At 38.9% G+C, this 18,616-nt stretch overlaps 1 protein-coding gene across 1 annotated transcript; it reads right to left on the bottom strand.

Moving 5' to 3' along the window:
* Positions 1–6,152: 6,152 nt before the first annotated feature.
* Positions 6,153–18,383, bottom strand: LOC101861065 (5-demethoxyubiquinone hydroxylase, mitochondrial). Its single transcript, XM_005105726.3, has 6 exons — positions 18,264–18,383; positions 11,256–11,457; positions 10,312–10,426; positions 8,925–9,064; positions 7,617–7,685; positions 6,153–7,086 (listed from the first exon to the last, which is right to left on the bottom strand). Exons 2-6 carry the CDS (start codon positions 11,454–11,456, stop codon positions 7,009–7,011), a joined length of 603 nt encoding a protein of 200 aa, XP_005105783.1. The 5' UTR covers position 11,457; positions 18,264–18,383; the 3' UTR covers positions 6,153–7,008.
* Between the last annotated feature and the right edge of the window lie 233 nt (positions 18,384–18,616).

The raw sequence follows: 18,616 nt of genomic DNA on the forward strand, positions 1-18,616 counted from the left end.
AAAATATAACTTTACGTATGCGCAAACTGTTGGAAATGTTCTAACTTTAGTTAAATCGGGGTGTCCGACCCATCACTCTCACTCTCAGCTGCGCGGTTGGGCCCTAGATCTAAATTCTAGATTTTCTACATCAGATCAATCTGAATCCCCCCAAACTCTTGCTACAACATTTTCATAATAATCTGAGCCATCTGATTTGTCATATGCTTGTTTTTGCTCAAATCCATAATTATTTTCCTTTTCGAACTCAGTTGTGTCGCTTTTCAACAAGTTGAGACACCTTCGAAGTGTCGGTAATGCGATTGCACTTGGATCGGTTCTAATACTAAAACTACTGGCCTGAAAAATGTTGTTTCGGTATCAAACGAAAGAAGAAATTTTTTGCAATAACTGCAACTTAAAATCTCGGCCAGACGAGACTTCGTTTCTAAAGATACTAGAGTTAGGATGTAATGTGTTAATGAGGCCAACTCTGTCCTTGATCAGAGATACTTCTTTGTGAAGTGTATATATATGTTGAACAGTATTAGCATATATAATAACAATAATATACCGAGTTGCAAAAGTTCTGTCGCACCCTCCTTAAAAGTACAATAACTCATTTACTATTCAACATAGCTAAGATAAATTTGGTACACGAGATCTTTATTCATTTTCTGTTTATTCGGAGTGCGGCTTGTTTGTAATCCTCCCGTCAAGGCCATCTTACAGATGTTCTGTTGGGTTAAGGCTTGTTGGTCTTGCAGGCCAGTCCAGAACAACGATTTGATGGGTTTGGGAGGAGTTTTCACTGATCATAGCCATTTGTGGTCGGGCGTTGTCTTGTTAGCACGTTCCATCATTCGTGCCATGTCGGGCAGTCACCGTGACGAAGAATTTCGTCACAATACGGTCGTCTTTTGAGGTTGCTTTGAAAAGTAACCAAATGTGTACGATAAAGAGCGGAGATTCCACCCCATACTATCACATTTCAGCCACCGATTCGGGCCTCTTGGGGGACGTTGGATATGGGAAATCTCTATCCTCTTTTTTAAAACACTTTTTCCCTTCCATCAATACTACGAATGAAAAACCTTAACCATTGCTTAAAAGAACACTTTACCAACGTCTTTAGTTTCATTGCCAATGTTGTTGTGCCAAAATTTGGCGATTTGTTTGATGAAACAGGGTCAGAATGGCTCCACGCAAAGGGCGATAATCACGTAATCCACGATCTTATAAATGTCTAATAATCGTCTTTTGAGACAGCCCAAAGTACCTGACATTCTATGCAGTTAGTTGGAACGGGTTTCGTACATGGGTGTTGACAATAACCCAATTCTGACGTCGAGTTGTCGCCCTTGGTTGGCCTCGCCTAGGCTTGTCTTGGACAGTTCTAGTGGTGTTAAAACGTTTGTTCAAGCGTTAGATGATTCTTCTATGCACATTTATGTGTCTTGCAACAGAAGAAAGCTCAATTGGAGAATGTATCATACACACAGCCCTTTTGTTTTCTGAATTTATCAGTTTTTTATTTTGAAAAAACAGGTGAAAAAAGTACCCAACCCTTAAAAAGTACGGAATTTCGTAGTGTGTAAGGTGTGTTTACACATTGTCTACGTGATTAAAACAAATGCTGTGTGTAGGAAGCGTTGATTTCAAAGTAGGCCTAGAGTAGTCAATACCAGCACTTTGTCCATGCACTACTTCCGGTTTATGATTTCTTTCATCTGCTCTTGCACAAAGAGTCTCATAAGTCACACAAGTCGTACTTTTAATTTTTACTGCAATTCTTACCCTGTACCGAAAACACAAGTCGTACTTTTAATTTTTACTGCAATTCTTACCCTGTACCCAAAATTATCGTAATATAATGGGTGTGACAGAACTTTTGCAACTCAGTATATATTGCCAATAAACGGTGAAGAGTGTGAGGACCAAAACTTGTTTGCTCAAAAGCAGAGTTTGTGTGTGGTCTGTCTCTGCATGTAATCTGAATTTGCCCATGAATGGAATGTGTGTTACTCTGCTGGTCTGTAGGAGAAAAGTGTGATGCTTTAGCTCATGAAAAATGTACATCTATAATGCATGGGAATTTTGTGGTTCATGCGTCGTATGATGTAATTCTTTGAGCTTTGAACTTGCTTTGGACTATTGCAACAACCTGTGATGTATTGACCAAGTCAAAAACATATGATGACGGGGAGAAGAGTTTAGAGAAATTTGCATGATGCACAACATTTGTGCTGATGGATAGGTTATTTGTTTTGAATTTATAGCTTTGTAACTGTTTTATCGTAGCTGTGTATAAAGTGTTAAAGACTGGTGTAGGTGGTATTTCTTTACTTACCTGCCCATACCTATCTATTTGCAAAAAATGTCTTACCTTACATTTTGTGTTCACATTTGTCGGAATCTTGACTGGCATATGGCAGGTGGCAAATTTGTAACCTTTTTTCTCTCGCTGTCTAAGGCCTTTTTATCTTTAGCCCTCATTTGACCCTTGCAATGCAAATTATCTTTCCTAAAACCTTGTTTCTTATTGTTCAAGATTTCACAATGTCTGTATGCTTTCGCTCTGTTCACAAAAAAAGCTGGGGTTTTTTTTTCATTCTGTGTCATTTACTGTTCAGTGGCTTTGCATTCCATTACATGAAGTACAGCCATAGCGTTGAAAGACATGACAGTCTAGTGGCGTTGGGAAGTATGAACTGCGTGTGAATTTCTCCCAGTGCAACTAGATGTAAACATATTATTTTTATTTATTGCAGCGTGTTATGGTCTCTCTTATTCTTCTTTCTTTGTGCCAGCAATACAGGCAATAACCTTTACTGAACTGTGTCGTTGGTACTTTAACAAAAAATATTCTTATAGAGTCGGCTCATCTTGGGGATGTTTTATTATCTTGTACCAGTGTTTTTGTTTTATTAGTGTAGACATATTTTCCTTCGGCTCGAATTCGGGCCCAGAGGTCTCTTTACTTTATGTTTTGATACACACGATTCTGTCTGAATACTTTCCTCTCTAAAATGTGTGTAGTGCATGTATTTTGAACTTCCTGTAGGTTAAATATTGACCTATTCTTAAAGAATGTCTAACATGTTGCAAATAAAAAAGAGCGACATATTAGACATAATGACACACGCGTTTCACTTTCATAATCATTGTGATACAGTAATTCGTACTTCATTGTTCTTATATCACACATAATGTTGTGTTTCTCTGTATCTTCACTCTATTTCTTTGCTCTATCATAGCCCAATCATTTTTTAGGGATCAGATTTTGGAAGACAAAAATATCATATTTTGATCTTTACCTGTTTGCACGTTTATAATGGTTTTATACTCATTTTTATATCATAATTTAACTGGAAACTACTACTATGATTTGTCAGTTCCTGACTTCTCATAGAGAGGAATGGTGTTGAATGATTACATATAAACATGGATGAAAGGTCCTGGTTGTCCAGTTAAGGACAAAAGCTTTATAATGGGGTTTATCATTGCAGAAATGTTCATTAAAAATTAGTTTGCAGGTAACTTCTTCATACAAATAAAACCTCTCTTTTACCAAAGAATGACCTTGTTCCCTATTTTCTTTTAGATTGTTGAGCCTGGTGTTTGTACTCTCTATTTGAGTATTTGACAATTTGTTTTAGTTTGGAAGTGTGAACAGCTTTCTTGTGAAGCCTCGCAATGTGCTGAGAATTTAGTACATTGTACAGTAGAACGGTGCACGGCTATAGCGGGACTTTTGGTTCCAGAAGACAAATCCCGCTGAAGGCGAGTTCCCTCTCAAGGAATGCAAAAGGGAAATTACAGAAAAATTTTTAAAAATCCACCTGATTACATCCCTTTCATATCAATAAAATTTGTGCTTTAGATTAGTCTTCCTATTCTTGCCACTGACTGTAGTGTGTTTAGGCCATTCCCAAAGGGGTGACATTTCTCGTTCAAGCATAGTAGAATTGTAAATGGGCTGACTTGTGTCACACTCATAACTGCCTGATCTACAACAGGGAACTGCTGCTTTTTCTTTCCTGATCTTTACTATTGTCATTTTCCTCTACTTCTTTTGTATGTTTGTCACTCTCTTGTGACCTGCTAGTATAAGCGATATTGCATGTGAAAACATGTTTTTATGCTCTTTATCTGGTAGGTCCATGGCGTGTTGAAGAGCTTCCATAAGTTTTGTTTGTAAAGCAACTCGCGTTCCAACTGTCAGCCTGTACCTCAAATGGAAGGCGCTTTTTAGGTCAATATCACTTTGCAATCCTTTGGTAATTTAATTATCAACCATTTTCAGTTCGACATTTTGCACAGCTTTTAGTCAATGCAACTTCGAGTCTAAGCTCGTCCACTGGTTTGCTATTTTGCTGAAGAAAAAAAGGGAGATGATATTGATATTGAAATTTACTATGGGGATAGATCTGCTGAGTTTGAGTTGGACGATACAAAGTGATTGAAATAATGTGGTCATGCAACTTATTTGTGGATCATTTTGAGGTTCCCACTACTTGGGAAAGAAAATTCTCAGTCAAATTCCACAGTGTCTTATGTCTCGTTGAAACATTTAATCACCAATACCTATCCCTTTTGAATTGCTTGTAGTTGGTTGAAAGGCACTTGACTCCTTCAATTACCTATCAGTTGGGAACTCTGCTGTGGTTTGCTCCTTTTTTCTGGTGCCAAACAGCTATTGTAGGCCCCTACTTATCTCGGTCTTGTCTTTGTATGTTACTCTCTAGTAATACCTCTTATCTTCAGGCTCCCCCCGAGGCAGTGTCACTGACTGTAGTGTCTTTAGGCCATTCCCAAAGGGGGGACATTTCTCGTTCAAGCACAGTAGAATTGTAAATGGGCTGATTCATGTCACGCTCATAGTCATAACTGTGCCTGATCTACAACAGGGAACTGCTGCTTTTTCTTTCCTAATTCTTACTATTGTCATTTTCCTCTACTTCTTTTGTATGCACGTAACACTCTTGTGACCTGCTATTTCCGGGGTGCCTTGATAGTTGAAGCAGACCTTGTGCTGTTGAAGCTAGAACTAGAAAGGTTAGCAGAGTAAGTCTGATTCCCTGTAAAGACTTCTCTGTTGACACCAACCCCTTGGCGCTCATATGACCTTATGCAGTTGCGAGTGCCGTAAAACCCTCTACTATAATAATAATAATCTTCAGGACTTTCATGATTTGTATTGCAAGTGCTGCAAAACTTTTACTGAAACTGAAACAAAAAACTCCCTTTCAGTGTTTCTTTAATTTCTGTAATAGTCTGTTCTGTAAAAGGTGGTGAAATAAACATTTTGTGAGTAAATTACTCCACAACCTGATACAGTAAAGTAAGGCTTGTAGGTACTCTGCTCCCGTCTCATCACAAGGGAGGACGACCTGAGCACATTACTACAATGTCTCTTTCCCTCACAGTTGCTCAATACTCAAGTCAGTGAATGTCACAATCCTTATCTTGACCCAAACTAGTGATCCTCTCACAACATTTTCCTGTATTTATATACTCATTATTCATTCTCACTTTTAAAGCACTATATGAATATATGGCAGTTACAGTGTCAATGTGCTTCTCTTTAACCCCCCCCCCCCCAAATTTGTCGCCATCCATTAATTTAATTAAATTGCTCTCTTTTTTGGGGGGGTAAGTGTTTTATGAAGCTTGCAACTGAATAAGGTCTTATGAGCGCGCGGGACACACTAAATATTTTCAGTGGGTAGGAGATTTTGAATTTGACGAGGGTAGCGGCTGAAGCCTCATTGATTTTGGACCACCAAGGGATCTTAAACGTGTCCAACTTGCACACAGGACCTCCGAGATTTTTCACCCTTGTCCAAGAAGGCTAGGTGTTAGATCTTTCCTACTATAAGATCAGGGGTGTGAGAGGCTGAAACACAGCAGTAAGAAGGAACCAAGGAGTAGCAGTGGAAGAAAGGCTGCAGAAAGTGGAGACGAAAGCAGACGATAGAACATTGTTTGAGAGCAGGAAAGGATGTGAAAGGAGAAAATATAGAGAAGAAAATATTCCGCCGCTATCCGCATTCGAACCCAGGACCTATTGAATGAGAGGCAGACACCTTAACCTCTAGACCATAACAGCCCCCAAATCTCTCTCTTGATCAACACAAACCAAAACAAAACAATTAAAAAAACTCGACTGCTGGATGAGTAATGAATTGTATTTTCAAAATTTATTATCACATTTTCTCGTGCGGGTCAGATTTGTTCAAACACATTACTTTCACTGGCAGCCTTTCATTACACTACACTCTCCGGTCAGACACACATACATGAATCCGCAATCGGAAACAAAATTTAACATGTAATAACGAAAGCCATAATATTTTATAAAGAGAGAAAAATAAAAGTTTAGCTTCAAATTTTATTGGAGAAATAGCAAAGTGTCTTTCCTGCTCTGGGTATCCTTCCATTAGAATAGTCACTGCAAATGTAAGTCTACAAGTCCACTCTCTATGAGATTATCATCCTACATTTGAAAACTAGCAAGGTGTTATTTGTAATTATTACTTCACAGAACACTTTACAGCATGTCATTTTCCTGAAAAAGAATATGATTTTGAAAAAGAGCGACTTCCAAGTTCTGGATGTGTGGGATAGTGAAGAGTTGTAAAAACGTATTAAATTATTCATCAGACAAAAACAAAACATTTTTGTTCAAAGATATTAGACCATTAGGCCTATGACATGCGCAGACGCCATCAGTAAATCAATGATGTCACGTGCCTGGTTCAGAGACTCCGACTATCGGTATCCAAAAAAGAGTAAGAGAGTTAACGTCATACATTGCTGAGTTCCTCATCAACAGGCAGCTGTTGGACTTCAAAGTCAGAAGTTTGAAGTCCAGTATATTAACCATACGCTATACTATAATCAAATTTCACATACATAAAATAGAAGTAAAAGCATGTGGTAATTGCAAAGCTGTCTGTAAATAGGAAGAACTCTTGTCTGAGTAGATCCTCCACTATCAGAAGAATGAACAAGGAGAAAACGAAACTATATCTTTTCTGATATCCAAATGGCACCCCTGCAGCCCACTTTGATCACCTCAGTCAGTGCAGAATAGAAAGGAGCCTGAAAATAGACACACATACACATGTGAAGATCTTTGAGAATAGAACAGTGATTTCTGGAATTGCAGAAAACAAACTTTTTGCAGTCCAACAACAAAAATATGAGCAAGTGTAAAAACACTACTATCTTTTAACTGAAATCCATCAAGCTCTTAGCGCATTCCATAATTTCATATACTTGTCAGACCGGCTAACCCACAAAATAACAAATTCTTTAAAATTTCACGAATCGATAGTAAATTAGCCATGTCATATTTTCAGTCAAAGGTAGATCTTAATTTTGACTTGGAGTGCTCCTAAAACTTTAGAAATACAGCCAGTACCCAGGTTGCTGCATAATGAAACCAAATAAGGGTTTTGCTTCTACTGGGGTTTGTTGTTCCTGTCACAAGGACTAGTCCAAACAATAACTCTGGTCCTTATATCAAAATCTCACCAAAGTCTGCTCACTGTATTGAGTATTTTTATCTTTGTTACATCATTCACTAAAAATTAGAATAAGTGACCGAGGGAGGGCGGAGGGCATCTTACCTTCTCTGCATCATGCTCTAAGCCTGTGTCATGATGGTGCAGCTCATCATCTCGAAACTTCTTGACAATCTGCAAGGGGAATGTACCATGAGTAGGCTACAAGGTTAAAACAGTAAAAAAGACATGAAACAATGACATTGTGTGCAGCAAGACTCAAAAACGAGACACAAAAATAAGTACAGTCTAGCACACACACATAGAACAGCTTTTCAGATCCCTAATTAAATTCTTTTAAAATATTCTTTGCGTTAAAACACATAGCAAAATTTGTACATGTAGGCCTACATAACTAGATTTCCACATCCCTCGAATTTCATTACGTGCGTACTAGACTGGATGCAACAAAATGCCCTTGCAGAAAACATACAGATGTAGGTTACTCAAACTCAAAGCCTGTACACCATAGAAGACACGTCAACCCCAAATAGTCATACCTGTAGGCCATGTTCAGTAATATAAAAGAAAATCCATTGGGAAACCTTTAGTTTCTTATTCATAACGATCATTTTAAGATTTCCTTTTCAGTCCATTCCATTTGTCTACGTTCCCCATCCACATGTGTAATGTCATTTTCACCATTGTGAGTACATTACAAAGATAGAACCGCTGATTCAATGGTTCTACCAAAAAAAAAACAGAGCCTTATTGGGGGTAAAGAAAACTGCAAAAACAACCCTTGTGGAAAAAAACCCTGATAAGGAATAGAACCAGCATCCCTCCAGTGAAAGTCAAGTGTGATAATTGATAAAAACAACAGTGGCAACAACATTACACTCTTGAAGGTCTGCTGATTTACAATGCATGGTACAAGGAGTCTGATGGGTAAGGGGCAGGAAAATTAAAACAGTATGAAATTTAGTACAATACTAGCGCATTAAACAAAACAAGCCATCTCAAATTGGTACCATTTCTACATAACACCGCTGTTGCTGCAAAAAAAAATGAGTTACTCCATTTGACCTTACCTTACAGAATAAAATTATTGATGTCAAATACCTCAGGGGGAAACAGCATTGCAAATAATGAAAAAAAAAAATAATGACAGGATCTACTGCCTACTTAATCGCGCGTTCATATGGACTACTGCCATTCTTTATATTTACAAAAATGTAGGCCTACTTGACTACAGCCGTTTCTGTTTACATTGGTATTGAGGGACGAAATGGAACAAGCCAAACTAAAGATCATAACAGACAAGCCAGAAATTGAAAATTGTGACTATTGTCATTATTCCACTTGTAGCCTACTCTTTTTCTTGTGACATCCTTGAGGTGTTTCCAAGAGGCGGTAGACATAACAGTAACTGACCTCTAGTAATTCCTTGTGTTTTTCCGGATCATCCTCCATCAGCTCCCGGATCTGGCTGTTGTAGTGGTCACCTATCACATCCTCCACAGCCACCGTGCAGGCCATGGCTGCTTCCTTTCCTAACATGGCTGTGCTGGCTCCTGCAAACAAAGGCAAACTGTAAATGACGAATAAACTTCACACAAGTCACAAGACTAATATTATTTGGAAACCCCAAAACAAGACAGACAGTCCAAGAGCAGCCACATCGCCAGAGCCTGTACAGTTTAGACAAAAGCTTATGAGAACTGAGGGACACTTCCACTTCGGTGGACTACAAAATTTGAGAGGATGCCTGTCAGTGCCATAGAAAGAATTAGGAGGAAGAAGAAAACTGTTTTGGCAAAATACAGTGGAGTCTGCTGAAACCAAAATCTGCAAGACCGTCAGATTTTCTTTGTTTAAGCCGGGTTTTCAGTTTAGAATGATTGTTCAAACATTAGAGAAAAAATTGGGGATTCTATTTTCTTTCGGTTGACCAATATTTTCAAATTAATCGTGTTCGATTTTAGTGAACACCACTGTAGTTGATATGCAACCATAACACAAAGATCTGAAGGGTTATAATAAAGTTATAGATGAAGGGGGAAAAAGCAGTTGACTGAGGAGAATGAAGGAAGACTAAAATGTATTCAAAGATTTTTGTTTAAATAATGTATATGAAGTGCAGTTATCAGCTCTGAACACAAGGATCTGGATAGGAACGTCCTTGGAGTTGTGGTTTACTTCAGACAATATGACAACTGACAGATTTTTCTAGGAACAAACTAGACTTGGACAAAAGAAAGAAAAAGAAATATACATAGAAGGAGAGAACACCATAGTAGCCATCTGGGAGTATTTGACCTGTTAAAATGAATGCACTCCAGCACAGATAACTCAAACAAGTTAGGGGGTTGTCAAATCTGTTTGACACATCCATAATTTAGGTGCACATTGGATGCAAACCAACAGAGACCGAGTACATTTTGCCAAACTTAAGCACATCGGGCTGGCATAGTTTCATGATTCCAGCAAGGTCATGCCATGTGACGTCATTCTGGCTCCATATGAGGATGTGTCAAAGACATCTTTTAGAGTTGGCAGAGGATATGTGATGTCATTTCTTTCCTTCCCAAAGCTTCTGACCACCCACCCATCCTTATCATAATTCATTCAACTCAACAAAGTTGTTTTTTTCTTGTATGTGTAAACATGTTTGTGCCAGTTCTTCTTCTTGCAGTTTGGTTGCAATTGAAGAAAATCACTTTTAAGGGTGATGAGTTACATAATGGAAAATGATGTAGGCTATCTAAAATTGAACAAGATTAAGTATGTATTTTCCATTCAGCATAAACAAATTTCTCACCAAGAACAAATCCAGCAACATTCCACAAAGGCAGAAGAGCTGTAGGTCTGACTCTCCTCTCTGCCATAAGTCTGTCAAAGGTAGCTTTGTGATATTTCTCCTCCTCCCACATTTCCTTTTGGAGACAATATTTCATACCATTTATCAATAAAGCCGGCAACATATTTTACATTTCATAAATAATTGTAAAAGGGCCATAAGAAAGTAAAAACCTACACATATTAAAGGATTCTGATCACACAGGATGCAGTTTAATAAGAGATCACACGAAAACACTTTCTCTCTGCTCTGTCATTTATAAAATAATTCAGCTCGGCTGAACAATCTTCAAATATATGTATTAAATTCGCCTGAATGTTAAGTATCAAGTTGAAAAAAATAAACATTTCTGATAATATTAAATGAAAAATAGACCCACAACACTAACTACTGTCGTCATGTCATCAATTCACCGGAAGCAAATGAACATTTGATGGTGATGCAAAGTGGGCATGTGTGAGACACAAATAAATTCTTTTGTGTGAGATGACTTATCATGGAATCTATATCACGTGTTAATATTTTTATCCCAGCAAAAGTAATAGAAATGTTGTAAATACCTACAGTTTAGCACACACACACACAGCAAAACATGCACATGGCAAACAGATTTAGCAACATTTTTACACAACAAAAAGTTGTCAGTGTTCTGACTGTTTCACTAACTGCACACTGGACTGTATAAAATTCTATGAAAAAGATTATTTGAAGCATTAAAAAGGCATCAGAAAGTTGTTTCTGTCTTTAGCAAAATCACCTTTTCAAGAGTCAGCAAATATGTGACGTACATGACAACCAATAGCCTACAACCTATCTTTAAAAAAAAATTGCTTGTTTTACTGGTCTAGGATGCCATTATTTTATCTCTTGTTAATATTTACCTTTACTCAAAATGTCCAGCTTACCTTTATCAAAGGCCCCACAGGTGTTTTACCAAGGACTGCATGTTGACCAGCATAGATTCTATCAGCCCCAAGCTCTCCAGCATGATCGACACGAATTATTTTGTCAATCAAAGCCCTAGTCCTGGCATCTTTTACTGCAGTACTGGCAAAACGCTTGCATATATGGGAGGAGTTCATCAGGGGACGCAACATGTTTGACATGCTGCAAGTCAGAAAAAAAATAAAATTATACAGTAAGACAAATAAATAGGGCCTAGACAGTCATTGTGATGTAATGTGAAAATGTCCCAAACACAAGAGACAAAATTGGCAGGGAACTGAACTTTGGCATTAATGCATACCTATTTGAAGCTATCCTCCCAATGTCCAATTGTATGGGTTGACTATAATTATAAGAGTAATAACTGTGTTAGGAAATCTATCTCCAGCAACTCTGTTGAGTATATTGTTGTGGCTCAAAAGTCTTGCATAACATTGGGAAGTAGGCCTGATCATTACTGTAATGCCTGCAAACCATCCTGGAAAAAAAATGTTACTGTACCTGGGGCCCCAGCTATATTTAACTTTAACAGGACCGCCAGGACAAACACGATATCCCTGTTACAGCCAAACCTTGTCATAGGCAGGGATCAAGTTACACTGTTACTCATGATTAACCAAAGGGATCCCTTTTATCACATAGAATACCCACAATCCATTTAACAGTTATTGCTATCCTCTTTTTTCGGTAATATTTTCTCTTCTCCTCATCTTTATCTTTATCCTAGTAGCTTAAGCTCATAGAGGATGCCTAGACATAATTTGAGCAGGCAATTATATAGCAATAAAGCTTGCATCTATCCCGACACATATTCATGCTCTACAATCTACAGCATGTTTGATGCGCTTTCAACTGCGTGTAATTGAATAGTTACCACATTTTGGAAAAAGAGCACACATAAATCTGAGTTAGATCTAATCTAGAGTGAAGTGCTTACTTTTAATTTAATTATTTATTCCCGTACGTCTCGCAACCCAGCAAAAAGACAACGTGACAAAGCGGTGCCAGACCAAGGTCACGCTATTTTCACAAAGTGGACTTGCATCAACATCAAAGTGTGTCAAATTTCCCCCTCCCTCCGCAGCCCACAATAAGGTATGACACATCATAAAATGTGTACACAATTAACTCAGCCCAACTGTAAGTCGAATAGTTGCGCAACTCACCCTCAATGTTGGCTACTGTTTGCTTAAAATTCACTTTATAGTGCTTTCTTGTACCTTTGTGTTAGGATTTTGTTGATGGTTGAACCATTGTTATAGCCTAGCATGTCTGCCTGAATGCCTGATACAAAAAATAACGTTTATATTACTATACATTATAAGAAATCAGACTCTGGAATTTATTATAGCATGCTATTGCTGAAATCCTTTTATAACCGACACTGTTATAAATGGGTCTAAACAGCAATCTTCTTGAACACGGCGTCACTTTTCGCCCGATTCTGTTACTTTTAGTTAACGTGACTCAGCAGCCCGCTGGAGCTCCTCGGCTCGGGGTCACGGGGTTAATGAGCCCTGAAGCGACTTTGAGTACTTTGACGGTGTCGGTCAGGAATTTCACATTTTTGACTATGTTTAAAACGATATAACTTCTTCCCCATCCCACATAGCAAACCATTACGAGGATGTACTAAAAGGTCAATGTCTTGAGATTTATTCTGCGTTAGAATGGTTAATTTCTGTACCTTAGTTTTTGTTCTAGACAAGTGTTTGTAGAGTACTCAATTTGTCCTATTTTAGTTTACAAACTTATGAATAAATGATAGTTAATTTTAAAAAGGCTCGATAGATCTCTCCAAAATCTGTGTTAAACTGACTACGAATATCAAGTCTTTTACCATGAGAAATCTTAAATCTGCGCGAGTAGTAATAGTCAAGTTATAAGAGAAGAAAGATGCACATCTGCATTTTTTAACTAAAGACGATCGGCGTTAGCTCTTATTTTACTATTAAACAAGAGAAAGTTACTCTGCGTTTGTTCATGAATCATGCTGTGTCTGTGGCAGCCTACATACAACTAAAAAGATATAATATAAGCGATAAAAACCCCCCACAAAACCGTGTAAATACAAGGGTAGAGATAAACTTCTTGTATGGAATAAAAATAATGACAGCTAACACATTCATTCTTAGTTTTTGTGTCGGAAATATGCGCGGACACAATTATGAATGTAAAGAAATCAGTCACATTGTCAGTTATTGCAAATGGTCATAGAAACGAAAAATAAAGCTGGAAAAGTCTGGTGCTGATTCAGTGTCCCTGGAAAGCTAGAAATTATTCTTATAACCGAATTACGAGAAGTCATCCCTGTTATTCAGTCAACTTACAAAACCTAGACTTAGCGTTTTAAGAAAAGTAAGGAATTTCTGGAGTGTAACAGAAACTGTTCGTGTATTAGATCTACATTGAAGAAGTATTCTAGCACTAAAATTGATTTGTACTTTTTATAGAGAAACTTCATGGTAACTTTTATAAACTTTCAAGAAAATATGTGAATATTCACGATTATATAAGACACATAAAGTTGTGCTTGGAGGAATTAGCCTACTTCATAGCGAATTGTGTACCCGATGGATAAAATTGCAAAATTACAGCTTTGTATTATATGCGCAGATACCATCTTTTCTGAGTATCTGCACCAATGCTATGTCGTTCATGTTCCAAAACTTCGACAGATTTAGACGAGATTTAGATCTAACAAAATAACGAGACAAGTTACAACGTCCGTTCTTTTTTGAGTCTCAAGAGCAGAAATGCATGCTTTGCCTGCACTAAATGAGAATTACCATAAATACAAGGATACACCTTGAATTGTACGTTGAAAAGTACCAAAAATTAAGTCGGCCCAGACAGAGCGGCGACAGGGAGCTAACCCCTGTGACCCCGACGTGATAAGGTGCCCGGCGGGGAACCCCCTGCGGCAACTAAAATTCCACTGCCGGTGCGCCTTGTGGGAAGCAGGCCTTGGTTATGAATGTACTACTAATAACTGAATTTTCAAGGGGGAGGTAGGACTTTTAACTTCAACAAGGATAAATAATGATCCTGCCCCCCCCCCCCCCTTAACCATACACATGCACACGTGGGTGCTTCTACTGAATATGGTGATTTTGTTAAGTTAGAAAGTGAGAACATGGGCAGTGGTCAACCATCAATGTTATGCACTGTGGAAGAGACTTTAACTTCTCCTCTCAGAATCTTGAAAGAAGGTGACTTTTGGCAAGAGGGTATGAACTGTAGACCTACTAAGCGTAGTGCATTTTTGGTCGGGGCAATGTATTTTTTGAGGAGATAAATAAGAGAGAAGGGATGCTGCACTTAAAATCATATTCATAGAGGCTAGCATCGGTGTTCACAGTTTTTGAATCCTCAAGAAAACAAGATTCCTTTGGAAAATTTGGCAGAAATTCCTTACTGAGTGACCACGATGAAATAGAAGGTTTGGGTTTGGGCTAGGGAGTCTCTTCTTTATTTATATAGTGTCGGTGGGGTGGTAGCTCTTTACGAAAGTCCTTCCGAAAATGTATCATGAACGTAGTTATTCAAATTTTTATGTGTATACCTCTGCATGTGCTTTTACGGTTCTGTACAGCTAAGAAAAATTTCCCTCTGGGATAATAAGTATTATTTTATCTTATATCTATCTTAGTTTACAGAGGGCGAAGCAGGTACAGTAGAAAAAACAGTAGGGATCGACAAGGCCTCGCCCGCTCAGCGTGCGGAATATGACTTTGATCCTCTTACTGTGTACGGACAGGGCAACACTCAACAATTTGAAAATAGAAGTTGTCGAAAAAAACAAGGAAGAGGGGCGCAAAAAAGAAGCAAAAGGGAAAAGGGTAAGGGGTGAAGTGAGCAAGACAAAATCATCATTCTTAAAAATCGGTGCGTCTACGTTCAAGGTAACCGGGCACCTAGCCTCTGTGTCTACGTACACTGTAACCGGCAACCGGGCACGTAGTCTCAGTGTCATGTACACGGTAACCTGGCATATAGCCATAAATATCTACGTACACGGTAACCGGCAACCGGGCACGTAGTCTCAGTGTCATGTACACGGTAACCTGGCATATAGCCATAAATATCTACGTACACGGTAACCGGCAACCGGGCACGTAGTCTCAGTGTCACGTACACAGTAACCGGGCTGTTCAGAACAGTTTTTGTCATCCGGTGTTGCCTTCATCCCCACCCCTCCCCCCACTGTACCTTTAAAAAAAAAAAATCAATAATCCCCCCATTCCGAAACCCTATATTTTGCAGCGCACAGACTTTGAATGAACTTTGTTGACCCCAACCGGTACTCACAATGTGATGTCTACATACAGGTTCACTGACCGGTCACGACGGCGAGCCCGACAAGACGCCTGTATGACTTTTTTTTTTTCAGCAAGTGACAGCACAGGACAAATATTGATTTATATTAATTCCGGTTACCGTGTACGTAGATACTGAGACTAGGTGCCCGGTTACCGTGTACGTAGATATTGAGACTAGGTGCCTGATTACCGTGTACGTAGATACTGAGACTAGGTGAGACTAGGTGCCCGGTTACCGTGTACGTAGACACTTCGAATTGCAAACTACATTCCGGGCACGTTGGCCGTGAACGTAGCCAGCAAACTACGTCACGTTCATCAAGTTCATGGTGCCTTGAATGTTAGGCCTATACTATAGGCCTAATAGTAGTATAAGTATAGATAGATCTAGATTAGTCACTGAGGCTCAGGTAAAAAAAAACGGTGCTTATTTGGTAGTTCCCACCCCACAATTGTTACTAGTAGGTTTTGCCCCTAAGAGTTGGGGGGTTTCAGGGGGGCTTGCCCCCCTGACCCTAACAAAAATAAGGTGGGGGGTTTCAGGGGGGATTTTACCATAATTTGATGTTTTTCAGTTGTTAGGTTTGATATCTTAGTTCGCTACGCATCAAACGTATAGATCTAACTGTAGATCTAGATCTAGGCTCAAATAAAAGGAATAAGGGGGGGGGGGAACTACTAAAAAAACACCAAAAAGGCCACCTCTGTTCTCACCCCGGGGTGAGAATGGCGCAGGCGAGTCTTTAGGTTATTCTCACCCAGTGGGCGTTCACCGTTATAGCCTCGGCCAACCAGTGAAGCGTTCACCTTGAACCACAGAATTCTACACTGTGATAACAGAATTATAGAATTCTGTGCTGTGAACAAACGTTCTAGATCTTTTAGATCTATTACTACTGTTAGTGTTAGCCTAAAAGCGTGCAATTTTGTCTGTTGGGCAGTGGAGAGAGAGAAAGAGAGAGAGAGAGAGAGGAGTAGCGCGAGAACTTCCCGGCAAAACAAAATGGCGACCCGCGTAGTTCTGCTCGATTCCGAAAGTTAAATAGCCGTAGCATCTTTTAGACAACCAAATTAATTTAGTTTTGTTTTTTAACATCATTTTTAAACTTTGGTCAATTTGATCGTCCACACCGATAGACAGTATTCAGAAAGAAACAGAGAGAGAGAGAGAGAGAGAGAGGAGGAGTAGATCTAGATCTTGCGAGAACTTCCGGGCAAAACAAAATGGCGGCCCGTGTAGTTCGGCTCGTTTCGAAAAGTGAAATAGCCATAGCATCTTTGAAGACGATCAAATTAGCACTTTTGTGCTATAACGTAATTTTTTCTTGGCTTTTATCAATTTGATCATCCACACTGATAGACAGTCAAAATGAGGAAAAACAGGTCTTGTTTCACACCGGGTGAGAATAGCCTACGCTGGAAAGTCTCACCCGGGGTGAGAAGTAGATAGTATTTTATTTTTATTCTCACCCCGGGGGAGCATAGCCACTTCCATTTTTATTCTCACCCCGGGTGAGAATAGCCACTTCCCACAAAAAAGGCCACCTCTATTCTCACCCGGGATGAGAATAGTGCAGGCGAGTCTTTTGGCTATTCTCACCCGGTGCGCGTTCACCGTTATAGCCTAGATCTAGGCCAACAAATTTTGCGTTCACCCTAAACCACAGAATTCTACACTGCGATAACAGAAACATTGTAGAATTCTGTGCCGTGAACAAACGTTCCATTACAACTGTAGCCTAGCCTACTAAAAGCGTACCATTTTGTCTGTGGGCAGTGGAGAGAGAGAAAGATAGAGAGAGAGGAGTAGCGCGAGAACTTCCGGTCAAAACAAAATGGCGACCCGCGTAGTTCGGCTCGATTCGAAAAGTTAAATAGCTTTAGCATCTTTGTAGACAACCAAATTAATTTACTTTTGTGTTTTAACATCATTTTTTAACTTTGTTTTGGTCAATTTGATCGTCCACACCGATAGACAGTATTCAGAAAGAGACAGAGAGAGAGAGATAGGGGAGGAGTAGATCTTGCGAGAACTTCCGGGCAAAAAAAAATGGCGACCCGCGTAGTTCGGCTCGATTCGAACAGTGAAATAGCCATAGCATCTTTGAAGACGATCAAATTAGCTTACTTTTGTGCTATAACGTAATTTTTTCTTGGCTTTTATCAATTGGATCATCCACACCGATAGACAGTATTCCAAAATGAGGAAAAGCAGGTCTTGTTTCGCACCGGGTGAGAATAGCCTACGCTGGCAATTCTCACCTGGGGTGAGAGGTAGATCGTTTTTCTATTGAATTCTCACCCCGGATGAGAATAGCCACTTCCCACAAAAAAACCCATCAGCTGCAAAAAATAAGAGGCCCGATACTAGATTCTATATCTACTCGGTACCTGTTTATATTCTAAATAATAGAGATCTAAAAATCAAATCCTATTATTAGAGTTAATCTAGAGATTTAACAAACTTTAGAGGCCTCTCTTACATACATAATAATTTTGTTGTTGTTGTTGTTTGGTGCGCAGTACGCTGCACTGCATTGCCCATCAAGCCTAATCAAAATTGAACTAGATCTAGATCTAGATCTAGATCTAGAATCTAATTCAGACCTGACAAATGAACCTTTGGAGAAACTTCTCGTCACTTACCAATCAGCTCTTGGCTTACTGAAATCTAGAAACTCGGTGAACAAATGTGAAGAAATGTTCAAAGTGTTTTCATAACTTGACAGGGCGCGGCCATGTTGAAAGGTCACGGTCAATAATTATTGGATCAGTGCGTACGCGTAGTTCATCACGTACGTTTCTTTATATCAATATATCCACAGAGTATGATTTTAAGAACGTATTTAAATATATGAAGAAATCATATATAAAATTTGCTTTAGATAAATATAAATATTATTTTTACATAGAAATAATCAGGGCTACAAAAATAAAAGATAACACATCCAGTCCAAATTTGTCCATCAGCTGTTCATGTAAACATTGTTATTGTCTGC

This window comes from Aplysia californica, unplaced genomic scaffold, assembly GCF_000002075.1.
Source record: "Aplysia californica isolate F4 #8 unplaced genomic scaffold, AplCal3.0 scaffold00488, whole genome shotgun sequence".
NCBI lineage: Eukaryota > Metazoa > Mollusca > Gastropoda > Aplysiida > Aplysiidae > Aplysia > Aplysia californica.

Excerpts from the sequence above, each read along its gene's own strand:
- LOC101861065 (XM_005105726.3), bottom strand. The coding sequence starts at position 11,456 with ATGTCAAACATGTTGCGTCCCCTGATGAACTCCTCCCATATATGCAAG. Across the intron at positions 9,065-10,311 it reads TGTTGCTGGATTTGTTCTTG|GAGCCAGCACAGCCATGTTA; the intron begins GTGAGAAATTTG and ends CTTTGTTTGCAG. Across the intron at positions 7,087-7,616 it reads TAGAGCATGATGCAGAGAAG|GCTCCTTTCTATTCTGCACT; the intron begins GTAAGATGCCCT and ends GTCTATTTTCAG.